We start from the raw sequence: 25,685 nt of genomic DNA, 5'->3' as shown, positions 1-25,685 counted from the left end.
ATATCTTCTGCAGTCACCAGGATTTCATGTCGATGCAATTCAGAGAACAGACTGACAATCTGTTCAAGTTGCTTCATATTTTGTACAGAACCAACAAACTGCGTAAACTGAGTGTGCAATGTTAAGACAATATTTCACTTTGGAAGAACAGTTTTGGCAGCATTCATTGGATCAATTAGTTAACAAATATCCTTTAGACAACTACATATACTTAATGTACACACATACATCCTTTCGTTGTTAATTTGTCTGTTAATTTTGCCTTATATTTCTTGTTGTTTCAGATCTATAATTATTATAATTTTAATAAAGTTCACAAGTATTTCTTACAACATATTTCACAATTCAGACTTGTACAAAAATTCTTCCTTTGTATCAATAATTTCTACATTCAGTTTTACACACTTTTTATTTAAACATGCAATTCCTTTTTTTTTTGCCTAAATTGTTAAACTTTTGATTCCACCACACCTAAACTAAAAGAAAATAGCCTGATTTGCTCTCATGTTTACATACACAAAAGTAAACATATGACTTTGAGGTACAACTACAACTCAGGTTAGCTCTTCTCTATCTGTTTGTTTATAGGCCTGTTAAAACAAGTTTTTTTTAAAAATATTTACTCATATATTGTCACTTTCAATCTCACTACTACTGGCCACTACAGCAGCCACCAGATGCCCAAAGTCTGGTCTGTTTGAATCAATATTCTCAGTTTAAAACACATTCAGACATATGCAAGTGAATAATATGTCATTCTGTGTTTGTAAGAGGTTTATTTCCTGTTCAGTTTGAACACCATTACTGACAGATGTGCAGGGTTTCCAGTATTGGCAGTTTTCCTCCTTTCACAAAGTCAAAATGTTCAACCAAAGTGAAATATCGAAGTCAAATAAAAGTCATAAAATCACACATGTTTTAAGCATTATTTACAAGCATGAATAAGCATTAGCTCTACAACTTTGCTGTCACCTTTATAAACTAAACCATACTGCTCAAAGTAATAACATATGCTGTTAGAAATGATTTACTATGATATGTTGAGTCTTCAAGGTGCTAAAAGGTCACAGAAACTCAACAGGAACACAAACCAGATACACATTTTTACCTTCAAACAACAGTTTTTCTAGAGGCGACTACAGAGCTACAGAATATTACTTTGGATGTCTCTAGTTTACCATAAACACTTGCTCAGACGTTGGCCAACTTCCCGTATGCTTTCTTCATCACTTTCATAGATTCATTTCCCCAATAAAACTCAATCCTATCATCCGTCTTGGCTTTCACATCTCTCTTGAAGATTCTGCTCAGTTTGGTTGGTAAACATACAGCTACAATCAACTAGCCTAGATGTTGTCTAGCTTTTGATTTGGGACTGAAAAGGAATCAAGAAGACATCAAATCCAAAGACTAAGCATGCAAATCTCTCCTTCTCAACACTTGGAACCCTCCACGACTTGCTACTTTCTAAAAAAAAAAAAAAGAAAACACTTCTTTCAATGATAACGTCCAACCGTTCAACTATTGACTGTCACAGTTTGTGTCTGTGAAGCTCATAAGCTCGTCTTGCCCTGCATCAAATAATTATTCCACTGAAAAACAAACAAATACATCTGCTGAATCATTTGAATGATCAGATTTAAGGTAGAATTTGTTTTCCTTATATGTATTTTAAGTCCAGGTAAAGAGTTACAAAAATCTACATTCATAAAATACTAATATGTAGCTTTACAGCAGCAGAGTAGTGTCATGTTAACTGGAATAAACACAAGATATAACTGACAGGGACTTGATTAATTACACAGCACTGCCCACATTCAGTCACTTTAATCTAAAAATGACACAAAAGCATGTCATTGCTCCAATTTCATTGAAATAATCCAAGTCTCTCTCAACCACACAACCAGATTTAAAATAGAAAAGACACTTTGAATAAATTTAAAAGTTCAACTTCACTGAAACCGAGAACAACCTTGCAGCTCTCCTAAAAATATAATATTGTAATAGCACTTTTAGAGTAGGAGCCTGTCCTCTTCCCATAACACTTTGTTACAGTAAAAGTTCACAACCTGCAATTAGGAGCCAGTCCCTAGATCAGCCGAACACAGAAAACCTTTCTGAATATGGCACAAAAAATAACACAAACCTAGATACTGAGTTATGCAGAGAAAAAAATTGCACTGTAAAACAAAAAGAGAAATAAGAGGCATGTTACATACGCCTAAAAATGTTAGTTATTCTGGACAAGCAAGACTCAATATATCAATCTCAAACACTAGGCTAAGCAAAGCCTATGGCCTTTCCTCTGTTTCATAAAAACTACATTTTATTTCAATGCCCACATTTCACTCAAACTGAATTTTCAGATATTATAGTGGACAGTTTCCAGTTTTTTTTTTCATTAAGTAGTTCAAAATTGAATGAACTGTAATCATATTTATAACAGATCAGCCTTTACACAATAACCTTTTATATTCTGATTTGAAAAAATGTTCCATTCCTGCACATGAAACACAATCTATTTGATTTACTTGCAAAAAAAAGAACATTCAAAGTAAAGTACAATGTAAAAGAATCAACCAGTGGGCTGTCCAGGATTCATCCTGAGGTTTGATGGACTGACAAATCACCGAGAGCAGGATCGCAGCTGCTGCTGTGAGAATAAAACTCTTACTCAATGATGGGAGCTGAGCGATCATTGGTGACAGTTTTTCTGAGTCGGATGTGGGCAAATGGATTGCTCCTGAAAGGAGGAAACAAAACATTTAAGGTAACACATTACATAAACTGGTGCTTAGAGGGGTGCTTTGGCAACATTTGTGTTAAGAACAGTAAGAAATAGATTTAAAAAACAACACAAGCAGTCTACAGCTGCAGTTCAAGCTGGGGGTCATTCATTTAAGGTTGAGTTTAGTTGAAAGTATTTAACAGAAAAAAATCCCAAGGCCTCCCTCTAGACCCACTCTACCAAGAAGACTGCAGTCCATAGATGTCATCACTAACCTCATGTCTCATTCTCATGTAAGAAAATGGCTAACATTATCATAACAAACGTAAACAATGAACCTGACTATTGTTAGTGGTCACACCTGTCAAGCTGCTATGTTAGATGGAAAAGTTCTGCTGTACTTTCTCTGTCGTTCTTGTGCAATGAGCTCACTAATGGCTTTAGCAATAGCAATAAGTTACCTGTTTGGGGAGTGTGGTGGAGAGGCCAAGTCTGAGGTGATCTGTAATGTGAAGAGGAGATAATATTACTGAGATATTTTGACACAATTTTCATGAATATGAAGCATATGAATCTCCTCCATCAAGAACAATCGTAACCTTAGCGTCCCAAAGACTTGACTGACCTTGTTACTGTCAGCCATACTGTATGGGCGTGGGCGGAAGGTGCTGACCCTCTGGGGAGGAAGGGAGCGCTCCTCCTCGGACTCGGGGGTGAGGGCTGGGAGACCTGCAGACCCCAGCTTGTCAAGCTGGCCTGTACTGGTGCTGTTTGCCTTAGATAAGAAGAGAGAGCTACAGGAAGGTCACAGACCGAGAGGAAAGAATATACAAGAAAAAAGACAGAGGAAACATTATGAGAGTGGAGAGATGTTGGTTTTGTGTTAATACAACAACAACGCTGTTGGTGTTGGAGAGCGAGGTGAATGTGTTGGGACGGAGCGATGGAAAGACTGAGAGGGCAACAGTGAGTATTATTCTGCAATTTATGAGCTCCTGTGCACTTTCTGTGTAACTGGCATGAAAAATGTTTTGCATGAGAGTGAAGATGGAAATGGAAGGGGGTCATAGTAGTCTCAACAAGAAAAGGTTGAGGGACTTTTGAATACACCATTATAACTTCCTACACTCAAAAGTATTGCTGATATACAGAGTTGTAAAACAGCTAAAGGGAAGTGAAGGAAGTATTTCTGTCATGTACAGTGTCTAAGTTCATCAACAACTCAAAGATTGCACTGTTTGTTCTTCTTTGACTTACTTCTCAAGGTGATCAATCTTACTGTGGTGTGGCTGAGTGTAGGAGAAAGGGAACCAGCCTTTCCTGTGAAGGAAAATTTTACTTTATGTTTAATAAAATGAGAACTTCAAGCAGTAAGACAGCAGTGTTTGTCATGAAGAAAACTCTCTGTATATCTCCTTAAATGAATATATATGTTAAGCTTGCACACAGCTCAACATATGTGAAGTCTTCTAAAGCAAGCAAGAAAAAACTGTTCTACTTAGTGTGAGCTAGAAAGGAGCGCAAGGTAATTGCCAGAATTTACTCTTGACATTTAACCTGTCTTCTAATCTTAATGCTAAACATTGCAAGGTTCTTTTGAGTCATACAGAACATAATTCAGTGGTTTTCTCTTGTCTACATCAGTGTGGGATTTTCAGCAACTTACCGTCCAGTTCGTTCATTTTGACCATAGTGCCACCCATCTCTGGGCTCAGAGATGAGCAGGGTGATGTTGTCACCAGGCAGGAAGTGCAGTAAGCAAGCTCCGCCCCCTAGACCACCACCCTCTGATGCTCCAGGAGTGTGAGAATACATGGCTTCCACACGTGTAGGTCCAGATAAAGGTAGCATCCGAGGGAGACTGGAGCCTAAGTAGGGGATAATGAAAAACACACTTTTAAAAGATTTGAAAGAAATCCAACCATATGTGATACAATTAATGACTGTTCAATGTGTTTATGTTCAGTGATTGTGTCTATACATGATGGGTTTCATTGTTAATGGCTGGGTCAAACAGTCTCACGTTGGATACAAATTGCCAACTCACGCACAAGGGATATGAAATGATACATGCATGTAGTCCAGCATGACTGTTTACTGTTTGGTATTAACTCTCCTATCTCCGTAAAACAGCATTTTTCTGTGAGCACATCAGCTTTATATCTCCAACTACTTACCAAGGTAGCCAACTCCTTTAACTGAACTCTGCTACTGTGGTCATAAAGTGGTGAATTCAGTTTTTGGTCTTGATAAATTTCTTCATTAAAGCAGCATGACTTTGCTTGGCTGCACTGTAAACAGACACACTGGTTGCTCTTCTGTTATTTTCTATATTACTGACAAAGTAGCTGCTCAGTGTGCGTTTTGGAAGCACTTGGTTGTTCCTGAGTGACAGCGGGGGTTGCAAAATCAATGAAGCCTAAAATGTTTAAGCACCTATAAGGAACTTTCCATTGGTGTCGTAAAGATCTATAATAACTATATAGAAAAGTCGGTCTTCTCGCTGATGGTCTCATTTGCATATGTAGGTCCTATATAAGGACGTCAGTATTAAATTGAGACTGCTTTATAACTGGTTAAAAACTCATTTTAGTACATTTAAGATGTACAACTTAAAGAAGGTGGATAGAGACTCATCACATCCTACCCTGAAAGCCGCCCAGCCTCATTTCACTGACGGGTCTCCTTGGCAGTGGAAGTGTCGCTGTTGCACTCATATCAGAGGCCCTCAGCAGCCAGGGATTATGTGATGGTGATGAGGTGTTGCTCCCTCCTGGTCCCACCTGTTGGTGCAGTAACTGCACAGGAGTCATGGCCCTGGAGAGAGGAGCACTGTGGGGCAGTGGAGGACTGTGAGGAGCACTGTGGGGGATGGGGAGGGTCATGCCCTGCAAGGAGCTGCTGGTCGGGGAGATCTGGCTGAGCGACATCACCGTGGAGGGGATGAGGCATGGGGAGAGGTTGGATGTGGCCAGAAGGAGAGAACCTTGTTGGGCCGAGTTGCTGGACGTGGAGGGAGTGGATGCTTCGGGGCTGGTGCTGTCACTGGTGCTGCTGTCGGGGAGGGGGCTGGCTGATGCACTGATGGGTGTGCTGGTATGCTGAGGAGACGCTCCTTGTGATGAAGCGCCAGCGGCTCCTCCAGTGGCGAAAGAGCGAAAAGTCTGGGGAGATCCCTGAGGAGGACCAGTTTCACTCTGGGAGGAGGAGGAGGAGGGGAGCGAGCGTTGCTGCTGGGAACGACTGGAGTCTCCATTTAACAGAGGAGGAACTTCTTGAACGGAGATCCTCTACAAAAAAAAAAAAAAAAAAGGACAGACACTGTTAACTAAAATACAAGTCCCTGAAGATATTCTAATATTGCCAGTATTCTTCATCAGTCAAATCTGGTGACTTTGGACTCGACTTGGTAAAATAAAAAATGGGCTTTGACTTCAAAACCATGATGTGTGACTTTGTTTGGATTTCATCCTGTGACTTGGAAGGATTCTCCAACAGATGATATCTCATATCACATATAGAGTTACAGTCTATGCATCCAGGATTTTATTAAGTCAGAAAATAAATACACAAACAGTATAGTTTTCACTACATATCTGTCACTGATGGGTAGCAAACAGGAACATTGGCTTAGACTCACCACTCTTCATAATCATATGATGACTTGTTTAGGATTTAGATCAAAAGGTGAAGGGCTTGGGACTTGACCCAGAAGTATACAATTAAAACTTGAAATTACGTGTGACCTGCACAAAAAACAATTACTTTGTCCGAACTTTGCAAGGAACAACTAATCCAACTCCATCAACCCATCACTGAATCCTTCTGTGGAAACAGACCACTGGCAGTACACATTTAAACCAGTATTAAACAAATGATCTGACCTGTTCTGGCTGAGCACAGCCAGTCTTGGTGTGGCGGAGGACCTCAGCCATCCCAGCAGCCCCTGAGCCTTGAGGTGCAGTGTGACGCAGCAGATTCAGAGCGCGCTCCGGGAGTTTCGTGGGCTGAGAACATGATTGCTGCCAGGATGAAAGTTTCTGCGACAGGAGCTCTCTCACCTGAGTTACAGAGAAAACCACAACACTGTTAAAGGACTACACTGCAGTCATTTATTGGAGTTATTCTTTTACATTTTTTAATCTACTTTATACTCCATTGTTTTTATTTTTTTCCTATTGGTATTTACTCAAATAAAATATTTATCCTTTATTTTAATTGTTATGTATAATGCATTGTTGTCTTTGTTATTTAACTGTTTTGTTCTACATCTCAACACAATTGTTAATTAGCATTTGTCCATAACATAAATGTACTTTTTACTGTTTTCTTTTTGTTTTCGCTATTGTCAACAAATCCCTGAAAAGACCAGAAAAAAAAAAAAACATTTACTGACTGCCCTTTGTGTCTTTACCCCCAATTCTATTTAATCCCACAGAAGATGTAAATCTTGAAAAATGTAATGGTTTCAGCAATACAGCTGGGTACTGCAGTTTTCAGCATTTATTGGGGAGCATTTTCAGACACACATGAAAACACATTGTAGGATCTCTAAGTATTTACAGCACCAGGACAGAGCATGTTGGATGAACACACACAAAAAAAAGTATGATGAAGGACCATGTGTGGGTCATTTATGTGTCTAATTAGTTTTTGGATAACCATGGAGGTCTGTGACACAGAGGGATAACACATATCAGTGTTTGAATTGTTGCATTAGCATTGGCTTGAGCACAGTAAGAGGACACACTTATCCTTTAATTTCAACAGCAAGACCACCCACTCAAACAATCTGTATTTCAAAATCTAAACAAACGAATGCTGAAATGTTACAAAGCTGAACCCGTAATTTAATGTGGACAGATCACCTTGGAGTGGTAGTTGATGAGCAGCTTGGTGACACAACACTGTCGGTCCACCAGGAAGCAATATCGTCTTCTTTCCTCAGTGAGCGCGGACTTGTAACCCGTGGCAACCAGTGCGTCCAGCTCGCCTTGGCGGCGACTCATCAACTCCACAAACTGAAGAGAAAAAAATCGAGAGAGTTTTTAGTGCCAACTTGGACACCCTCACACAAGCACGCACAGCCCTTCTCTTGTAGTGCTAATGGACGGAGTGACCTTTAATGCACATTGTAAGGAAAGAGAAAGAACAGAGAGACCTGGAGGAATGTGTGACATCATATCCTGTCTGTTGCACAATGATCACAATATCTGAATCATAAAGCGCACTACCCTTTGCCCTGGTGACCCTTTCTTCCGATCCCCCCTCACCTTTGATTTCTCATTTTCACCCTCCAAGTGGCTAAATCCTTCCACCCTCTTATATTCATATTTCTTCCGGTACTAAGGTGCTTGTTTTCTGAGAAATCAGCTGAGGCAGATCTGCTCTTTAATCTTATTCACACTGGCCTATTTCTTACACAAACGCTCACATAACTCTGCTTTTTAATCTGCTGTAACACTGAATGCAATGTTTAGTATGAATGCATTTGAAGGATTTCTGTTTCTCAAATGAAAGAGGTCACTGTGCCATGCCGACTTCAGATTACATGTTTGTGCATGTTGCTCTTTGCTTCACTTACCTGCATCTCTCGGTCTCCGTATTTGTTCGGGTGACGACTGCCCTGGCTCTTCCTGCGGAGTTTCTTCAGCTGGGACTGGCAACGCTCGATAGACTCAGATTTAGACCGCCGCTCACTCTGATACTTCTTTAGGGTGGCCTGAGAGGAAAGCAGGATAAAACAGTCAAAGTCGGAGGATTTATTCAATAAGTGCTGGATGAAATGTGGTTTGAAATCAGTTTTATTAATCTTGTGAGTGTGTTTTAACCAATTACAAGTGTAATTTTACATAATTATTTGCATTTATTTTTCCATAATTTCCTCTTTAAATCAATCACGAGGCTAAGTGCGAGCCTCACACTATCTCACATTCCAGGCAAATAAGTAAAATCATTATTCTAGACTAAGCAAAAGTCCAGAAAAAAAGTGAGATGTTTCAGTCAACATGTGAACTTACTGTGAGGTATTTAATATCTAGCTCCAGCTTCTGCTCCAACTGGGCGAGCAGCTCAGAGTGAAACAGCTTCAGCTGTTGATGAAAACATTTATGTTGAGCATTTTATACAAAGTGTACTGACACAACAACACATCCACCTCTTTTGTAAAAGTAAAAATGAAATTTTGACTATTACAGGCTGAAATAATATTTCTACATAGCCTCAAGAAATTGTACTCTGGAGCTGAGTCAAACTTGAGGAAACCTCATAAAATTCCAATTTAAACATCCAGTGCTGTAAAAAGTACCCAAAAGTCATTCATGGGCTGCAAGTAATCTGAAAAATTGCCTCTAGTTATGTCACTCGGTGTTGCATTGTGGGTAATGTAGTTTCCCCAAAACTTTGCCCCTCCATTACCCACAATGCAACTGCAATTGCATCACAGGAGGCAATTCATCAGATGACATGCAGCTTCCTCTGGAGCCACAAAATTCTTTACACTGTTTTTTTTTTTTATGTATGCAGCTGTATTCCCCAAGACCTGTAAACACACAATGATGAGAATTGGTGCAGTTACCCTTTAAGTCCAATTGAAAGAAAATTATTTTTTGATGCCAAAGTACATCTAATATCAAATACTTTAAGTACTTTACTCAAGTACTATTTGTATGGGTACATTTTATGTAAAAGTAAATTAGACATATTTACATGTATATTCATACTGTAGATGTGTAGATCAAGTGATTATCAGATCTTATATTGTTTGTTCTAAACCTGCACTACTTTGGCTCCAAAAATATCTGTATAATGTATAATAAATGTGCAATTTAAATAACAAGTTTAACATCCAGCCAGTCGATCACTATGTCACTATTTGTTAAATAATTTGACTCACCACGTCCTCCAGCTGCACCTGAATCTGTCTGTGGACCTCGGCCATCTGAAACAGTGTGTCTCCTGTGAGGAGCAGTAAAGCACAACAGCAGCAACTTTTTTTTTATTAGATACAGTTCAGGAACAGGTCTGTGTTTATCTAAAATTTGGGATGCACAATTTAATTATAGGCCTGTACTGATGGTTCAAACACCAATCTGGCCAATCAGCATTAGCAGTGTTGTTTTTGTTGCTGTTAGTTTTGTTTTTGTTGTCCTTTATTTTGCTTTTTGTGCTGAGGAAACAAAGAAATCAAAGACAATTTGTTTTCAAGTCATTTAGCCCTTCCTGAAGAGCTTAAATAATACAAATATATGACCAAACTTAAACTTAAATAACTGCAAAATGTTGTGTGACTGAATGTTATTTTGCGTTTTAATTTTCATATTTCTTCTTGTCATTTTGCTCATCCCATCAGTGATCTCTCAGGATAAATAAAGCTTGATTGACTGAAGGAAAAATTAACAGCTTCTGAAGCTTTTTCAGCCTACATGCAGACGACACATCAGTAAAAATGTTGCTGTTTGAACACAGTTTCTCATGTACAAAGTGTCGGTCAGCTGTGAGTCTCTCCCTCGGTCACACAGCGCTGTAGTATGTGGTGGCTGGCATCTCGCCCTCCGACTCTCCTGCCTGCCTCCCCCGCTGTTTTCAGCATTACAATGAGATCATGTGGTGTTGTTAATCTCCCAACAATGACCCTACTCTCTCCCCTTCCCTCTGTTCTCTCTCCCTCTCTCTCCACATTTCCTCATTCCCTCTTGTCTTCATCTCCTCCCCTCGCCGACACACACACACGCAGCAGACTATTTTGCAATTTCTCTCCAGCTGTCACGTCGACTCTCTTCACTTTATTATGTGCCACCGCCGATTTGTTTTTTTTTTCTATTTTCTCCTCAAACCCCGGCCCGTCTCCACCCAGCCGCCCACTCACCCAGCTCTTTGGAGCCTTGGCTGTCGCTCGCCAGCTCTCCAAGTTTCACCAGAGCGTCGAAGTACCCTTTGGCAGCCACAGTTACTCCTGAAGAAAAGTACATTTTAGATTCAGTGATGGAGCTTCACCCAAATAAGACGACGCAATCAAAGGTGTGCGTTTCACTAACCTGTCAGAGCTTTCTCGTAGTGTTTCCCCATGGTCACAAAGTTCTTCAGACTGGGGTTGAACTGGTCCAAAATCCCCTGAAGCCGACAAATAACAGGACATTTCTAACAATTTCACCACACACTGTGTTCTGATGATTTTGACAAACAAATATTCATTTATTTAGTCAATAAAACCAGATGATGTCTTTAGGAATATCACTTTTAGGGTACCTTGTAGACATTTTCTGTCATCTTGTTGACCTCCTCTGTCCGAGACATTTTTTCTTCCTCAGTTCTGTCCTGTCACGATATGTTTTTATTGTCTTTTCCTCCTCTTATTCAGGACTTTAAGCATCAGAGTACACAGCAACCTCCTAAAAGAGAGAAGACGAAGGAAAAGCTGAACAGTTTTGTGGGAGAGGATCCGTCAAAATGACTCAAAATGAAAATTTGTCCCAAAAACTTGAGAAGGAAGCACAAATCCAGATCACCGCCAGTGAGGAAAAATGTCAAACCACTTATCTGCACACAAGACGATTATTTGATTAGTCAGTTGATCGAATTAATCAAAGTTGCCAAACATTCACTGTTTCTAACTTCTTATATGTCAGAACTCACTGCTTTTCTTTGTCAGAAACAGAAACCAAAATAATTAATTGATTAATTGTGAAACTGCACAGTGATGAGTGTCAGATATTTATATAAGTATGTGAACATGTTACTATTTGTACAAAGAACCTCTCTTCCACACCTTTAAGGAGTAATTTCAAGGTAACATTGCACAATCACTGCTTTTCAAATCTCCGCATTTACAACCTGTACCTGGCTATTCACTGCTGTCTCTCTATGACGGGCTGAAAGTGTGAGATTTAAACCAGCCGGAGGACTTTTAAAGGCCACTGAACCATAACAACAAGCGCTGAGGATGTCAGACCATCTTGTGTCTGGGGCCAGCAGCAGTGTTATTTTCACATGGATCCCCTCCGTGTTTCAGCTGCCAGCTTCCACATTATCGCCTCCCAACATTGCGGCAACCCAAATATTTCCCCAAGATTTGGGTGCCAGACGACTTCTACCATTTCAGATAAGAACAATGGACTCCTCCAGTCCGAGTCACAGGTGTCAGAGCGCTGAATAAACATGCGACAACAACGTTTCCTCAGCAGAGAGGACGATCAAGAGGGGGACTGGTCCGGGGTCAAAGGATTTCCAGTCTGGCTTTAATAGCAAATTGCTCCCTCGATTTTCCCTGCAGCCCGCCTTTGTTATCACAGCAAGATTACAGAGAAAATGTTGACCCAGATCAACTAATGGTATATGACACAAAGAAAACATTTTCAGACTCTTGCTCATTAAGGCCACCCGGGTGCAGTCTGTAATTTGTCAGAGGAGCTGGACTAGTCTGCAGACCTGCTGCAATTTTGTCCTTTTTCCAGCCTCAAGTGCTTTATAACATTCTCTAAAATGATGACTTGAAATACTGACGCAAGATGAAACGTTTAAGTGTGTATATTCTCAGTTTCAATTCTAAGAAATAAAGTGCTGTTTGTTTCAAGATGCAACAGGAACAGTCCTGCAGGTGGTTGGGACACTGATACAGAAGGTGCATTCATGTGCTTTGGCCTCTTTAAATGTCTTCAAATGGTTTGGAAGCAAGCATCTAAAAACCACGGATGTCACTCAAATCAGTAAAGATTACTTGAGTTAGCAGTTAGTCGGTTAGAAGAAGAAGAATTTCAACTATTTTCTGCTCATCTGTCACATTAGAGTCCTTTGTAAAGCAAAAATGCCAAATGCAAACTTGACAGCTGTAAGGATTTGCTGTTTTTTTCCCCCTGTTTTATATGATAGCAAACTGATTGTCTTTGGGTTTTTTGGACTGATAGTTGCCCAAAACAGGCAACAAATATTGCGGCTTTATGACATTTTGCAGTAGCAGCCACTACAAAGTTTGAAATCCCAAGAAAATACAGAATGAGTTTCACCAAAAATAAAAAAGATTCATGCAAGAATAACTGTGCAGTTCTGGTAGTTTTTTGAAGGTCCTGTTTTACGATGAAATGTTGCCAGACTTGTTGCATTTCTTAAAGGATCAATGAATGGTGTAACACTGCAGCTAAAACAGCACTCCAGTGCTAAATGAGCCATTTCTTCCACACCATCTCACCTCATTTCAACAACTACATCAAAGGGAATCTTTGAGGCGCATGCAAAATAATCCAATTACCAATTGAATACACCAAACCTGCCTTAAATAGAAATATAAATAGACCAGATGCTACACAGTGGATGTTTGCCTGAGTATGAAATGCATTCTGCCATTTGCCGCACAGTGCAGCTCAATAACAGCTACCTGTTGATCCCCAAACTCTCAGCTCCACTTCCATTTGTAAAACAGTCACAAATAAATCAGCTACTTAATAAAAAAAAAGTTACTTACCTTTTCAGATCTCATTGTGGGAGACGATAAAAGCTTCCTGCACGTCTTTGAGTGGTAAATGAACAGTACAACACCCCCTCTTTTCTTCCTATTAGGCTACTTTCCCTCTCTGTTAGTTAGTGGGGGGTTGTTTCATCCAGCAGAGCACTAAATCTCAACTCCCCTCCACCCCTTTTTCACATGGCCCTCACTCTCTTTTTTTTCCCTCCCCTCTCTCACACTTTCTCCCACTCTCTGCCTCTCTTTACTCCCAGGAATCGGGGTCAGATATTTGGTGCCGTTCAGTACCTCTCCTCATTACTGAGCCGATTACATACATGCCTTCACGCCCGACAAAAAAAAAAAAAAAAAAAAAAAAAAAAGGTCCAGTACACCACCGACACAAACCCCCGCCCAGTACAACCAGCAGCTCCCTGCCGTTGGAAAACCACAGTCAGCCTCCCATTCTATGTCTGCCTCGCTCTGTCTCTCTCTCTGTCACTCGGGCAGAATAACAATGAGCCAACGGGACCTCATGTGAATAGGAGCAGGAGGAGAATAATGACTTGAACTTTTTAAGCCACAGCACAGGCAGGCCTATCACTGGCCTACATACACCCGGACCATCACCATGTTCCTGCTGCACCCCCGTTCACAGAGGGGGGACAGAGGAGGAGGAGGAGGAGGAGGAGGAGGAGGCCTCTACATGGACTCTTCATCTACTGCTATACACTGCTGGAGAGATTAAAGGTTATTGTAAGAAATACAGAGGCAAAACTCTGTGTTTGTACACAGCTTATCAAATATACATTAAGTTTAACGAGGGCACAACGTCAGGTTCCTCAACAGCAGCCACAGCCTGTTGACCTGATTTCAGTTTTATACTGGATTCAGTCAGATTATTCAAGGTAGCTCCACTTTGATCTGCTACAACATCAAATGAAAGAAAGAATGAATGTGGAGATTCCAGCATACAGTAAACTAAAACATTGAGCTAAAGGAGGCAAAAGAGTTCCATTCATTCATGTGAATTAGTTGTGAAATAAAAAATAATGAATAAATCAGAGTAAAAGTATTAATTGTGACGGACAGTTTTCACAGGAACACACACCATATACTGCTGGCTTGACTTAACTTTAAGAACATAACATTAAATGACTCCTGAGCATGGTTTGCAGGTAGATCCAATTGGTAAATGAAGACAAATACTGATTTCAACTGTCAAATCATTTTAGTAGAAGGAAGTATCTCCAGCTACAATGTTAGTGGAGCACTGTTGGGACATGTGTCATAGCTTTACAACTGTATTTCATGCACATCGTGCATATAGCTGATGTCTATTTTTCCCATCTGAGCTTGCTCTTGAGCTCCGATTTAATTCCCAGTGACATGAAAATAACCTTATAAGATAACATCACATCACTTGCAGGGAACCTCGTGTGTCTGACTGGAGCTGTCCTGTGTTGCAGTTGCAGGTTTTCTCCAGGCGGTGGCACCAGAGTGCCATGACTCCCTGCAGCACTTCACATGAGACTGAAGAGCCAGTGTGGCGGAACTAGTGCAGTAGTTATATTTTACTACAACAGTACGAGCAAAACAGGCAGGTACAAAACTCATTATCACACACACCATGATAAAAAGTAAAATCATTTTTCAAGTCAACAATTTAACACGAAAAAGAGGATCCATTTAGTGCAGCTACCATGTAAAGCATCCTTTCTTGAGGTGTTACTTTGCAGACTACGCTGTCCAGATTTTACCTCATCACTGGAGATCATCGCCTCTCCAAACAATCACAAACACTACAGGCACTAACATTGTGTGACTGAGCACATCAAACCTACATTAAAGAACAGATAATAGTGTCTTTACACAGCAGCAGGTCTGTCCAGGACCATCGTCTCCCCATTAAAAAGACAAGGCATCAACTCTCCCTGTCATCAGACCGACCTCCAGTTTCCAACATCAGTGCTCTGTGGGGTCCTGGATCATTTGGTTCCGAGTTGAGGGGGAACATTGGAGCGTCTGTGGTCTCGTGTCCTTGGACCTGAGCCCTAAAGCTGTTTGTGTCGGCTCGCTTCCTCAGGGCCTAATTCACACGCACTAAGGAGATTGACAGACAGCAAAACTCTGCTCACACTGACCTATTAAACAATTAACATGACTTATTCACATCCCCCCTATCTACGCATCCATCTGCCTTTGTGTTTTCACAAGGTGACTCATCAGACACTCTGAGACAGGTCGTGCCTTGTCCTGAATTTAGATTACTAAGCTGATCTTTACTTCACGTTTTGCCTTGGACTGAGTCCAAATGTGTCACCAACAGTACAAACAGTGTTTCAGATGAATGTCCTGCCTCATCTCACTGCATCATCAGAGTCCTATTCCATATAAAAGAAATACGTCCCCTGTTATAAAAAGTAACAGGGTTATGTCTCGCACTACATGTCATGTACTGAAGTGAAGCGTTTATTGTTGTTTTTTTAAGAATCCACCCACACCACACAGGACCATATTAATATAGGCTATGTATGAGTTTAACATATTATAGACGAGCCTCTGACTTCTTTGTTAAGTCTCTGTGTGACTGAAATGAGTCGTATTACAGACCTCATGATGATGCCTAAACATCTGAGGGCACTTTAATTTACATTCTTGAATCACACATGCACCCATCCCTTGTTCTGTGGACTAGAATAAAATGGCATAGAAAAAGAGATTTCATATTAAAGCTAACAATTAAATGATGTATGACTTGAAATGATCCTAGATCACGATCCTGATTTCATGTTGCTACAAAAGAGAGTTTAACTTAACACATTTTACAGATAATACAGACGTGATTTTTCAGGGTTTTGAAGACTTTAAGCAAAAGTATTTGTCAACAAAATTTACACTATAAATTTGGACACTTCCTGGAAGACTAAGCTCTTGGCAGTTGGAGTATGAGTCACTGAGCCAGGGTACGAACTTTGTCTCCTCACCTTACTCCAACTTAATCCTTGATATACAACGTGCATCAAATGAACCGAGAGGAGGTTAAGTTCAACTGTACTTTTATCTGCTTGCTCTGGTTGTTGACTGTCAACTGTCAGGAAAACATGTTCACTTAACGCCTACTTGCTATTTTTTTTACAGATCTGATCAAACACTCCCAGCAACTTTGAGCTAATGAAAAAGTAGAAAAAAAAACAGACTCTTGAATATTGAAATCTTGTTTTTTTCACCCTGGCACTAGTCTTTCAAAAACAGAATATAAAAATGAATTAAATATACATTTCAAATAGATACCTAGAGGCCGGATAAAGGTACAATGGTGGTGCCCTATACATGCCATTCAGTCTGAACCTATTATCTATGTTAATGTAAGTATGTGTAAGTGTCTGATCCTGTAATCAACATGCTGGCTCCATTGTTTGCGTGTTGTGTGATTTTCTTTGACCTGAAAGCAGCCATCTGCTGTCCCGCCGTCACCACCTCTGTGGCTGTCAGTCAGACTGGAAGAGACGGGGAATTAATCAGGCCAATTCCTCCCATGTTGAGATCTAGGTGAGCAGTGTGACGTCGTACTGAGGGAGTCGAGCCAATCATTGTGATGGTAGATCAGGGGTCACATTTAAATATAAAGCATATAAGAATAAGTGTTTATGTTGGTTGTCAGAGTGGAGTCATATCGTCAACGACAAATCCATACTTTTTAAAGAATACTTTTGGGGACTAAAGAATGAAAAAGATGGGATGAGATGCCAGGAAGTCTAAATAGTCTGACAGGAAAAGAGGTGTGGTCTTCCAAGAAAAACACAACAAAGCTGAAAAGGGGGAGGCGTGGAGGAGAGACAAGAGAGGCTGAGACAATGAAGGAGGGATAGAAAAGCACTGAGCTCCCCTCTGCTGTAAATCTCTTCAATCTGATCAGTGTGAGAGGCGGACTAACTCACTAGCCTACAATAAGTTTGCAGTGTGGACACACAAGCTGCACCCACGGGGACTCCAAGGTAAGGATGCTTTCTCAATGTTAAATTAACTGGAACAGAGTTTTAATGTTGTCTTATATTACTTCAACAATCTTAGTGAGAAGTAACAAAGAGGTCAGTTAAGAGTCATAGAGCGGTTTTTACCTTTTAGAGGCAAAGACAACAAAACAGTCCTGAAATGTGATCATCTTATTAAAAACACTAAATGATAATTAGTTGATCCTGACATGACTTTTGTTGTTTTGTTTTGTTTTTGCATCAGTTTGTAAAATAAAAGCTAACATGTTTTTGAGGATGGTTGATATCAGTTCCTCGTGGATTTTATTTTTGTCTATTCATTCTTCCTATAAGCATGTAACTTTGCAGTAAGTGAGGCCAGTTGAGGGATGCCCAGTGATGTGGTTGTCTGTCAGAACTGACTGAATTAAAAGACATAGTTGCAGGAATGATGGATGCTTGCATCAGTATGGATTTGGATGTTTTCAACTCCAGTACAGGTGCTAGTTTTGTTTTGTTTTTTCAAAATGTGGTGTTAATGGAAAATTAAGTAATCTTAAATAATGTAACATTTACAATATAACATATTTTGTTTAATGGATGTCTAAGAAATAGGCTATGGAGATTCCAATAAAAAGTAGGAATTATAAAACACAAAGGGTTTTATTGCAAAAAATGTCATACTAAATGACTAAATGTGTTATTTATGTGCTTTATCAAGTTGTTTTCAGGTTGGTTTGACAATAGCTCTCTTTTGTATTTCCTAAATCGTGTTTTATAAATGGTGTAAATTTCAAGGGAATGTTAATCAAATTGATGTTTTTTTCATTTGGAGAAAAGACTTTTATCAGTTTTTGCAGATTAACTCGTCAATATTTTCACTCACAGTCCCAGTATGTGAAGCTGGCCATGACAATGTGCTAGACTGTTTGGATGTAATAACAGTCTCACTATGTTTCTTAAAGCGTCATCATGAAAAAAAAAATCTGATTTTACCCCCCAAAAAACAGCATTTAAAAACTTTAATGCTCCATCTTGCATCACTTTTTATTGTGGAGGTATAGTGTACATGTTCCAACTAGATCATACTATATAAAAAAAACAGGGATGAAAATATTGATTCCCTATATATTGTTAGTCTTTTGTTTTGGCATCACAGTTTTAGTAAGAAGGCATTTTAATGACATTAAACAGGAGACACACAAGCCAGACTTTTCTTAAACTTTGTGTCCAAACAAATTCTGGGAGAAGCAGCAACGCGCCGCACAAAATGATGCTGACATTAATCTTGTAATGCAGCTGGATGATTACAGTTGTTCTCTGTCCAAACAGAAGCTTGTTTGTTTACAAACAGATGACTTCATTTTGTTAACTGTTTTTTAATCACAGGTCTAACGGTAGTTGTCAGTTTTTAATTTAAAGACTAATCGCACTACTTAAATATCCACCTTGACCATATGGTGCAGGGATGGTGCACGACCCCAGTGTTCAACACGGATTACCACGTGCGCACACACAGACACAGAAGCATGTAAGGCTGAGAAAGCCCACTTATCTCTTGCTAAGGTAGTGCAACAACTGCTTGCAATTAGGTTAATTAAGTGACCTGTGGGTGGTAATAAACCTAGGGCTAAACTGTGGAGATTGGGTGTGACACGGTTCTGCACCTCGACCATCTGTCTCTCCCCTAAGCCTCGTAAATCACAACTGCAGGGAGAGAACATGTTCTTGTTCAAGGCTAGCCTCCCCTTTATATGATAAGAACACTACTGTGATCTGAATGATTCTCAATAAAAAGCCAAGAATTATTCTTGTTCAGTTTCTACAGCACAATTAACCCTTTTTGGCATTGGCTTTTGAGGAGATTCCAATGAAGGCAGACATGATCTTTGTCATGCAAATAGACATTTGCTAGTATTTTTCACTGTTTCATTATTGATAAAACGCAGTGAATCATTTATGAACTATCAACACAAACATACGCACATTGTAGAGGCCGGTCACTGCAAGCAACAGGTGGTCAGTGAGGTTTAGCTGCCACATCACGTGTGTGCCATTTTCAAATGCCGACCCTGTATAATGAAGGACGTGTTCAAGTGCTGAGAGGTCAGCAAGCCTTTATGATATAGACACAGGGGATGTTATGGAAGCACTGAGACTCAGTGTGACATTTGGGGGTCATTTTAGGATCCAGAGTATATTTCCATCTGTGCTTCAGTCCCCTATACTACTTTGTATCAACAATCCACTAAATTTAACTTGTGAATTAATACCCTTGAATACAAGTTTGACCGGATTATGACGTTCCAGAAAGTCAAAACCATCAAATTAACTTACCCTTAAAGTACCGACAAAAGTCCCTGGTCCAGTCAGGATGTCACACCTCTGATTTGGACTAATCCCCGTCTGGGCAGGCTTTGGTTGCTCTGGCTCATGCCTATGCCACATAAGGCTACTGGTCAGAAGGACTGCAGCTAACAGGGGCCTAAGATGTCACACTGAGGTGTTCATCTACCATCACATCCTGCTGCCAAGTGAGAAGACCTTTATATCTGTCAGCTGGTTCTAAAAGTGTATCTTCCTGCTGTGACTTTTGCTCAAGGGAATGGACACATTAAAGAACAGCAAAAAGAAAAAACAGACATTCTTTACTCTGTCCATTTACCTGTGGATACAAATATAGGGTACTGGGACAAAGTATTCAATAGACTAAAAAGTAAAAAAAAAGATGCAATCCAATTCAACAGAAGCAGGAATAGAGCTGAATCAATACTTCTCTGACAGAGCAGCAACAAAAAGCTGAAATCCTCATTGCACAGGTCATTATATTATTGTGTTCACCCTCTGTGGTTACTTCTAAAAAACGTTTATCTAAAATCTGATGTTTTGTTTTACAGGTTTATTCCATTCGTCACAGACAGAGAGAGAGACAAGGCAAAATCCAGAGTAAAAACCAATCCCTAGTGTGACAAAGACGACAACATTCTGAAGACAAAGCGGGGATCCTCACAGATGAGTGGATACTTTGTGGATGCACATCTTAGTTGTCCCTAATGTCTGCTTTACAACAAGAGAGAAGTCAACGTAACCTTTACTTCAACTGGCATCGCACATTTTGAAGTGAAGCCAAGCTCCTTAGTCTTACCAGCTGAGCTGTCGATGGAGATCATGAGTAACTCTCAGTCTCTCTACCTGTTCCTTCTGCCCATTGTCTTTTATTTACTTTCACTCCTCCTGTGCCCCGCATTTGCCAGTTCAGGGTCTGACTATGACTATGGAGCCCACCCACGCTTTGTTTGCACCCCTATTCCCATGGATGCAGACCCTGCCTGCTTCCCTGCAGCCGGTCCAAGCGTAGGACCAGTACCAGGACCAGGCCATCAAAGTGCACCTCCTGCTGGCTGGTGGGGGGCGAGCGAAGAAGCCAAAGCCACCATCCTCCACCTCAGGGAGAGCCTTGTCCAGCAGAAAGAGACCATCCTGGACCAGAGGGAGACCATCAGAGAGCTGACAGCCAAGCTCACCCTGTGTGAGGGCCTTGGACGGGGTGCGGTGCCTCACGACGAACACGACGGCGCGGCCTCACACTCCCATCACACAGGGGGGGGCGGTCATCATACATACACTGACAACGGGCACTATAGCAACCAGCAGGGTCACCATGGTAACAGCAACCTCATACCGGACTCACCTCACTACCCCTCGGCGGGGGGGCACCGATCTGATGGAGGCCACAGCAGCAACAACCAGGGGAAGGATAAACATGTGACACCAGGGGACTTCACATCATCGCCAGAGCAGATGGAGAGGATGCTGCAGGCGCTGAAGGAGAGGCTGGAGAACCTGCAGGTGAGCAGCAAACTTTTTCAACTTCATATTGTGAGATTTCAGTTACTATAGAACAAAAACAAAGAGGAGGAGCATAGAAATGAGAAAGGGAGTTATAAGTTAACATGTTAAAGCTGAGGGATAAAACAAGAATTGGATGTAGGGGGAGGCTCGTGATATGCAGCATGCCCATATATGGCTCTTCCTTGTTTGGACACATTAATGGTGTCGTCACCGGATTGTTTGGCAAATAATCAAGTCCCAAAGCGGTGTATCGGCTAAGTACTTTAGACAAAGGAACAATGACTTACTTAATCACATAAAGCCACTCACTACATTAGCAAGAGAGTCACTCTGAAGTCCCTCAGCGGGCAGCTGCCAGCTCAGAGGATGTAAAATAGCTTATGATGGATTGACGGTTTAGGTTTTGGTGGAAATGTGGATCCTGCTTTCTCTTTAGTTTTAACTGTCTTGGCACATTTATCTGTGACTTCCCGCTGCTTCCTGTCTGTCCTCCTTGGATCATGATCACAGACAGATGTCAGGAGCTGCGAAGTGTGTGTGTGTGTGTGGGGGGGGTTCGAGGCTGTTGAGGGCGGCACGGGTCTAACATCAGCAGTAATTATCGTGATCTCCCTTGACACACTGATAATCAGGGCACGCACCAAGACAAAGCCTGGATTACCTGAGAGGAAGAGAGGCAGAGGCAGATACAGGAAGAGACATATAGAACAACAGTATACCTGACTATTGTATTTGCCCAAACAAAATGATTGGTGAATGGAGGAAGTGTTCTGTGAGGCTTGTAGGTGACATGTAAGCAGATTAATGTCCCTGCAAAACCACCACTGATGCCTTTGTTCCCTCTGGTGTAAACAAGAATCATTAAAAGACAGGAGACACTCATTGCTATCAAGACCTCACCTGTTTGTTTTTCACCTCAGCAGAAGAGAAACACATCCATGACCTACTCCAGCTCTCTGAAGGAGCTGCTGCAGAGGAAGATCAGCACTCTAGAGCAGCAGCTGCACCATCGCACCTCCGCCCTCAGCAGTCCTGACCATCATGATGATGACGTCAGCCACAGAAACGATGGAGACCACCATGATGGTGACAATCACCACGATGACATACACTCAAACGACCACAATGACGATCACAACGACAGCGATCACAGTCACAGCGAGAACCATGCGGACCATGATGACGACAGCCACAATGATGACAATCATGATGCAGACGATCACCATGACGACCATGATGACAGCCACCATGATGATGATGATGATGATGATGATGACCACCACAGTAATGAAGCAGACAATCACAGTTACCTTGCACACACAGGATACAGAACTCAAGGGCCACACGTTGGTTTCCACTCCAATAAACTGGAAACAATGCTCAACCAGCTGCACCTCGCAGGTACACAACCACCTAAACATGAATTTCTATCATCCAAGCAGTGTTTTCTGCAGCTGCATAAGAGACAGAAAGATCTGTGAGACTCATTTCATTATAAGCAAATTGGATTTGGATGATTAGAAAAACAATCTGAAGATCAAAAGCTCCAGAACTGCAACTAAAAGAGCTTTTGAGATCTTAGGTTGTTTTATAAACTGCTGTTCGTCAAGAAAAAAAATGTAACTTTAATTATTTTTAAGCCAACACTGATGTGATGTACCTAAATTGAACAGAATAATGTAAATTTGAGTTTCTACAATGCAATTTTATGAGGAGGAAGCATGTATGAAACAATAGAAAGCTGCAGAACAGTTATCAAAAAAGACTTCTTCTTTCAAACAGGTTCCAGGAAGAAATCCAAGAGTCCTGATGCCTTCCAGATCAGCTTCCCCATGAGAACCAACTACATGTACGGGCGGGTGAAGAGGACTCTGCTGCAGGAGATCTTCGCTCTGACTTTGTGTCTATGGATGAAGGCAGGCATGGGATCTGGCCTTGGGACGCCCTTTTCCTACTCTGCCCCTGGACAGGCCAATGAACTGGTGCTCATCGAGTGGGGGAACAACCCTATGGAACTGCTGATCGATGATAAGGTGAGAGGCAATAAAAGGACAACTATTTCACATGTTGATATTTACATGTAAAAAAAGGTAGTGTAAAGCCTTTTGTGGCTCCAGGGCAAACTGCAAGTAATCTGATAAACTGCCTCTAGTGAGTTGCATTGTGGGTAATGTATGTCCAGGGTTTTGGAAAGGAAGAAGAAGTGTGAATTAAAAAAGGAGATATTTCTGGTGCTGCATGGCTTTTTATCCTTTCTTTTCAAACTGTCCACAATGACTCCAGCAGTCATGCAAAGTTAGACCAGTGGACTGCTTTTCAAAAATATTTTATTCAAAAGCAGATCAGAAAAAGATATTTGTCCTGTGTGCTTGCTTCTGTACTTGACTGTATTATCTCAGGGTGAATATGTAACAGTGTCTCACCATCTTCATTATCCCCAGGCTGTGACACTCCCCCTGTCTCTGGGTGATGGGAAGTGGCACCACGTGTGTGTGACTTGGTCAACACGGGACGGACAGTGGGAGGCCTACCAGGATGGAGTGCAGAAGGGGTCAGGGATCAATCTTGCTCCCTGGCACCCGATCAAACCTGGAGGGGTCTTCATTCTAGGACAGGAACAGGTAAAGACAAAGACACCCATTCTCGATGCACATTGCAGTTGCAGAAAAATACTGGCTTGTTCGGGAATCCTCTTTTCATTTTTATTGTGAATTCAGTGTTCTATAATGAGTTTATTTAAACAAACATGATCAAAACTCCACAGTCCAGATAACATTTAGCCTGACCACAGACTGCTTGCAGTATATATTATTACAGATTGTAAAATTTTTCAAAACAGAGCAATAACGACTCACCACCCACTCCTCTTTGCCCTCTCTTCTTCAGGACACTCTGGGAGGCCGTTTTGATGCAACTCAATCATTTGTGGGCGATATGTCAGATGTGCACATGTGGTCACATGTCCTGACTGCCAGTGACATCTACAGCCTGGCCTCCTGCGGCAGCCACCTCAGAGGAGACATCATTGCTTGGTCCGACTCGGAGCTGGAGCTTCGCGGAGGTGTTTCCAGATACCCCTTTGATCCCTGTCATTAAAAGGCAGTGACACCAGTGAAGAACTTGGAACATACTGACAACATTTATAATGTTTCACAGCTGCAAGAATAAAACAAAAGTCCCTTTGACTGTCAGTCATTTTTCAGGATGATCACTCAGTGGCACCGACTCCTCAGAACTTAGCATCAATGCCTTCCTGAATTTAATCGGTGACTTTTTCTTAAAAAAGAAAAATGACAATATGTTTATTCTGTGTTTACAGATACTGTATAGGGACTTAATGGTCTTGGGCCTTAGGTTTTCGACTCCACTTTAATCATGAGGTAGTGTTTTGTTTTAACAGACAGGTGCTGTATGTGACATATTGTCACATTGTTAATAATACTGTAGGGTCTGTGTGTTAAAAATTAATGGACCTTACATGGGTTCTGTGGTGGTGAAATGTTATTAGTCTGAATGATATTCATAGAAATGTGCTGAGAAATCAATATGTAATCTGGATGACCTTTTTTTAATAAAGGTTTAAACAGGAAATACAGCTAATTTACCAAAGAAAGTAGAATTGATTTGTGTTATTCTGTATTATTTCTATGTGTCATAGATAGATCGTTGATTCGTTTCGAGAGGAACACTGAAATGTCTGTTTTTACAGCCTCTGCTGGTTTAACATGGACTCTAAGCATGATACTGTATTCCAGCACTGCTGCTTCAAACTAACAGTAATTTCATATTTTTATATATTCATCACTATACAAATCGACCTTTCTCACTTTTTTTGTCTCTGATAAATTATAGCTATCTTTTTTTAAATGACGTGTTTTGTGTTATCAAGTTATTGCACTGTGGCTTTTTTAATGTCTGAAATGATCTGGCCTTGACTGTATATTTGTTATTGTACTGTATATAAAGCGCTGAACTCGGGCCGGGTGTCTTTGTAAGTTGTGTGTGGTTTTTTTTTTCTTCAAGTTTTATGACAGCGTAAATAAAATAATGAAAGATGAAGTCCCTGTTGGACTGTTTACTGGTTAGCATGGGCTGCATTAATCACTTCACCCACTATATAAGCCTACACAGACGAGAGGATAAAAAGAGACTGCAGGGGGGAAAAACACAACTCTTGAGTTTCTGGTGAGGCAGCTGAACGGAAGTACATTGCTAGCAGGAGTAGTTGCTAGCTAGCTTACGGCTAACGTTAGCTAGTTACTTTTCTCTGCTGTAGTTCGTATTTTGTATTATTTTTCTTATTTTAGTTTTATATACTTAGAGTATTCGATTTATCTTACCAGTACAACAGTTTTTTCAGACAAGAAAACTTTCTTACCTGTACGTAATAGAGCGACAAGAGCAGGGTGGAACCACAGTTGTGTGTGTGTGTGTGTTTTTTTTGTTTGTTTGTTTTTTTTTAATTTACAAAATTCAAATCTACAAACTGTAAAGCAATTAACTATAGATTTAAATGTTTAAGAGTGAACAGACACTTCTTAACACAAAAAATAAGACTCGGAACATCAACTCTGAAACAATGAAATATGTTTAAAAAAAACAGGTAAGTGTCAAACAAAATTATCATAAAAGAGAGAGGAATGTGAAAATTAAGTGAATATGATGCAAAACTACCTTTCAGTAACACGGTAGGTGA

At 40.7% G+C, this 25,685-nt stretch overlaps 2 protein-coding genes across 5 annotated transcripts; one reads left to right on the top strand and one right to left on the bottom strand.

The window, feature by feature from the left end:
* Position 1: 1 nt before the first annotated feature.
* zgc:158689 (uncharacterized protein LOC791177 homolog) lies at positions 2-20,951 on the bottom strand. Of its 2 annotated transcripts, XM_037073896.1 has the most exons (15): positions 20,829-20,951; positions 10,976-11,118; positions 10,765-10,840; positions 10,596-10,682; positions 9,624-9,685; positions 8,749-8,820; positions 8,313-8,450; positions 7,597-7,749; positions 6,613-6,789; positions 5,376-6,018; positions 4,395-4,596; positions 3,986-4,048; positions 3,354-3,522; positions 3,190-3,230; positions 2-2,743 (listed from the first exon to the last, which is right to left on the bottom strand). In XM_037073896.1, exons 2-15 carry the CDS (start codon positions 11,021-11,023, stop codon positions 2,671-2,673), a joined length of 2,004 nt encoding a protein of 667 aa, XP_036929791.1. In that variant the 5' UTR covers positions 11,024-11,118; positions 20,829-20,951; the 3' UTR covers positions 2-2,670. The 2 variants fall into 2 exon arrangements, with proteins under 2 accessions (XP_036929791.1, XP_036929792.1); XM_037073897.1 differs by lacking the exons at positions 10,765-10,840; positions 10,976-11,118; positions 20,829-20,951 and having other exon boundaries at positions 9,624-9,668; positions 10,596-10,654.
* LOC119005858 (neuronal pentraxin-1) lies at positions 17,035-24,978 on the top strand. Of its 3 annotated transcripts, none has more exons than XM_037073901.1 (6): positions 17,035-17,161; positions 20,035-20,986; positions 21,913-22,390; positions 22,772-23,022; positions 23,431-23,610; positions 23,876-24,978. In XM_037073901.1, exons 2-6 carry the CDS (start codon positions 20,297-20,299, stop codon positions 24,083-24,085), a joined length of 1,809 nt encoding a protein of 602 aa, XP_036929796.1. In that variant the 5' UTR covers positions 17,035-17,161; positions 20,035-20,296; the 3' UTR covers positions 24,086-24,978. The 3 variants fall into 3 exon arrangements, with proteins under 3 accessions (XP_036929796.1, XP_036929793.1, XP_036929794.1); XM_037073898.1 differs by having other exon boundaries at positions 21,910-22,390; XM_037073899.1 differs by lacking the exon at positions 17,035-17,161 and having other exon boundaries at positions 19,755-20,986; positions 21,910-22,390.
* Positions 24,979-25,685: the final 707 nt, after the last annotated feature.

Source organism: Acanthopagrus latus, chromosome 17, assembly GCF_904848185.1.
Source record: "Acanthopagrus latus isolate v.2019 chromosome 17, fAcaLat1.1, whole genome shotgun sequence".
NCBI classification, from domain to species: Eukaryota; Metazoa; Chordata; class Actinopteri; order Spariformes; family Sparidae; genus Acanthopagrus; species Acanthopagrus latus.
The sequence above is the reverse complement of the archived record's forward strand: the minus strand, read 5'-3'. Positions and strand labels throughout refer to the sequence as shown.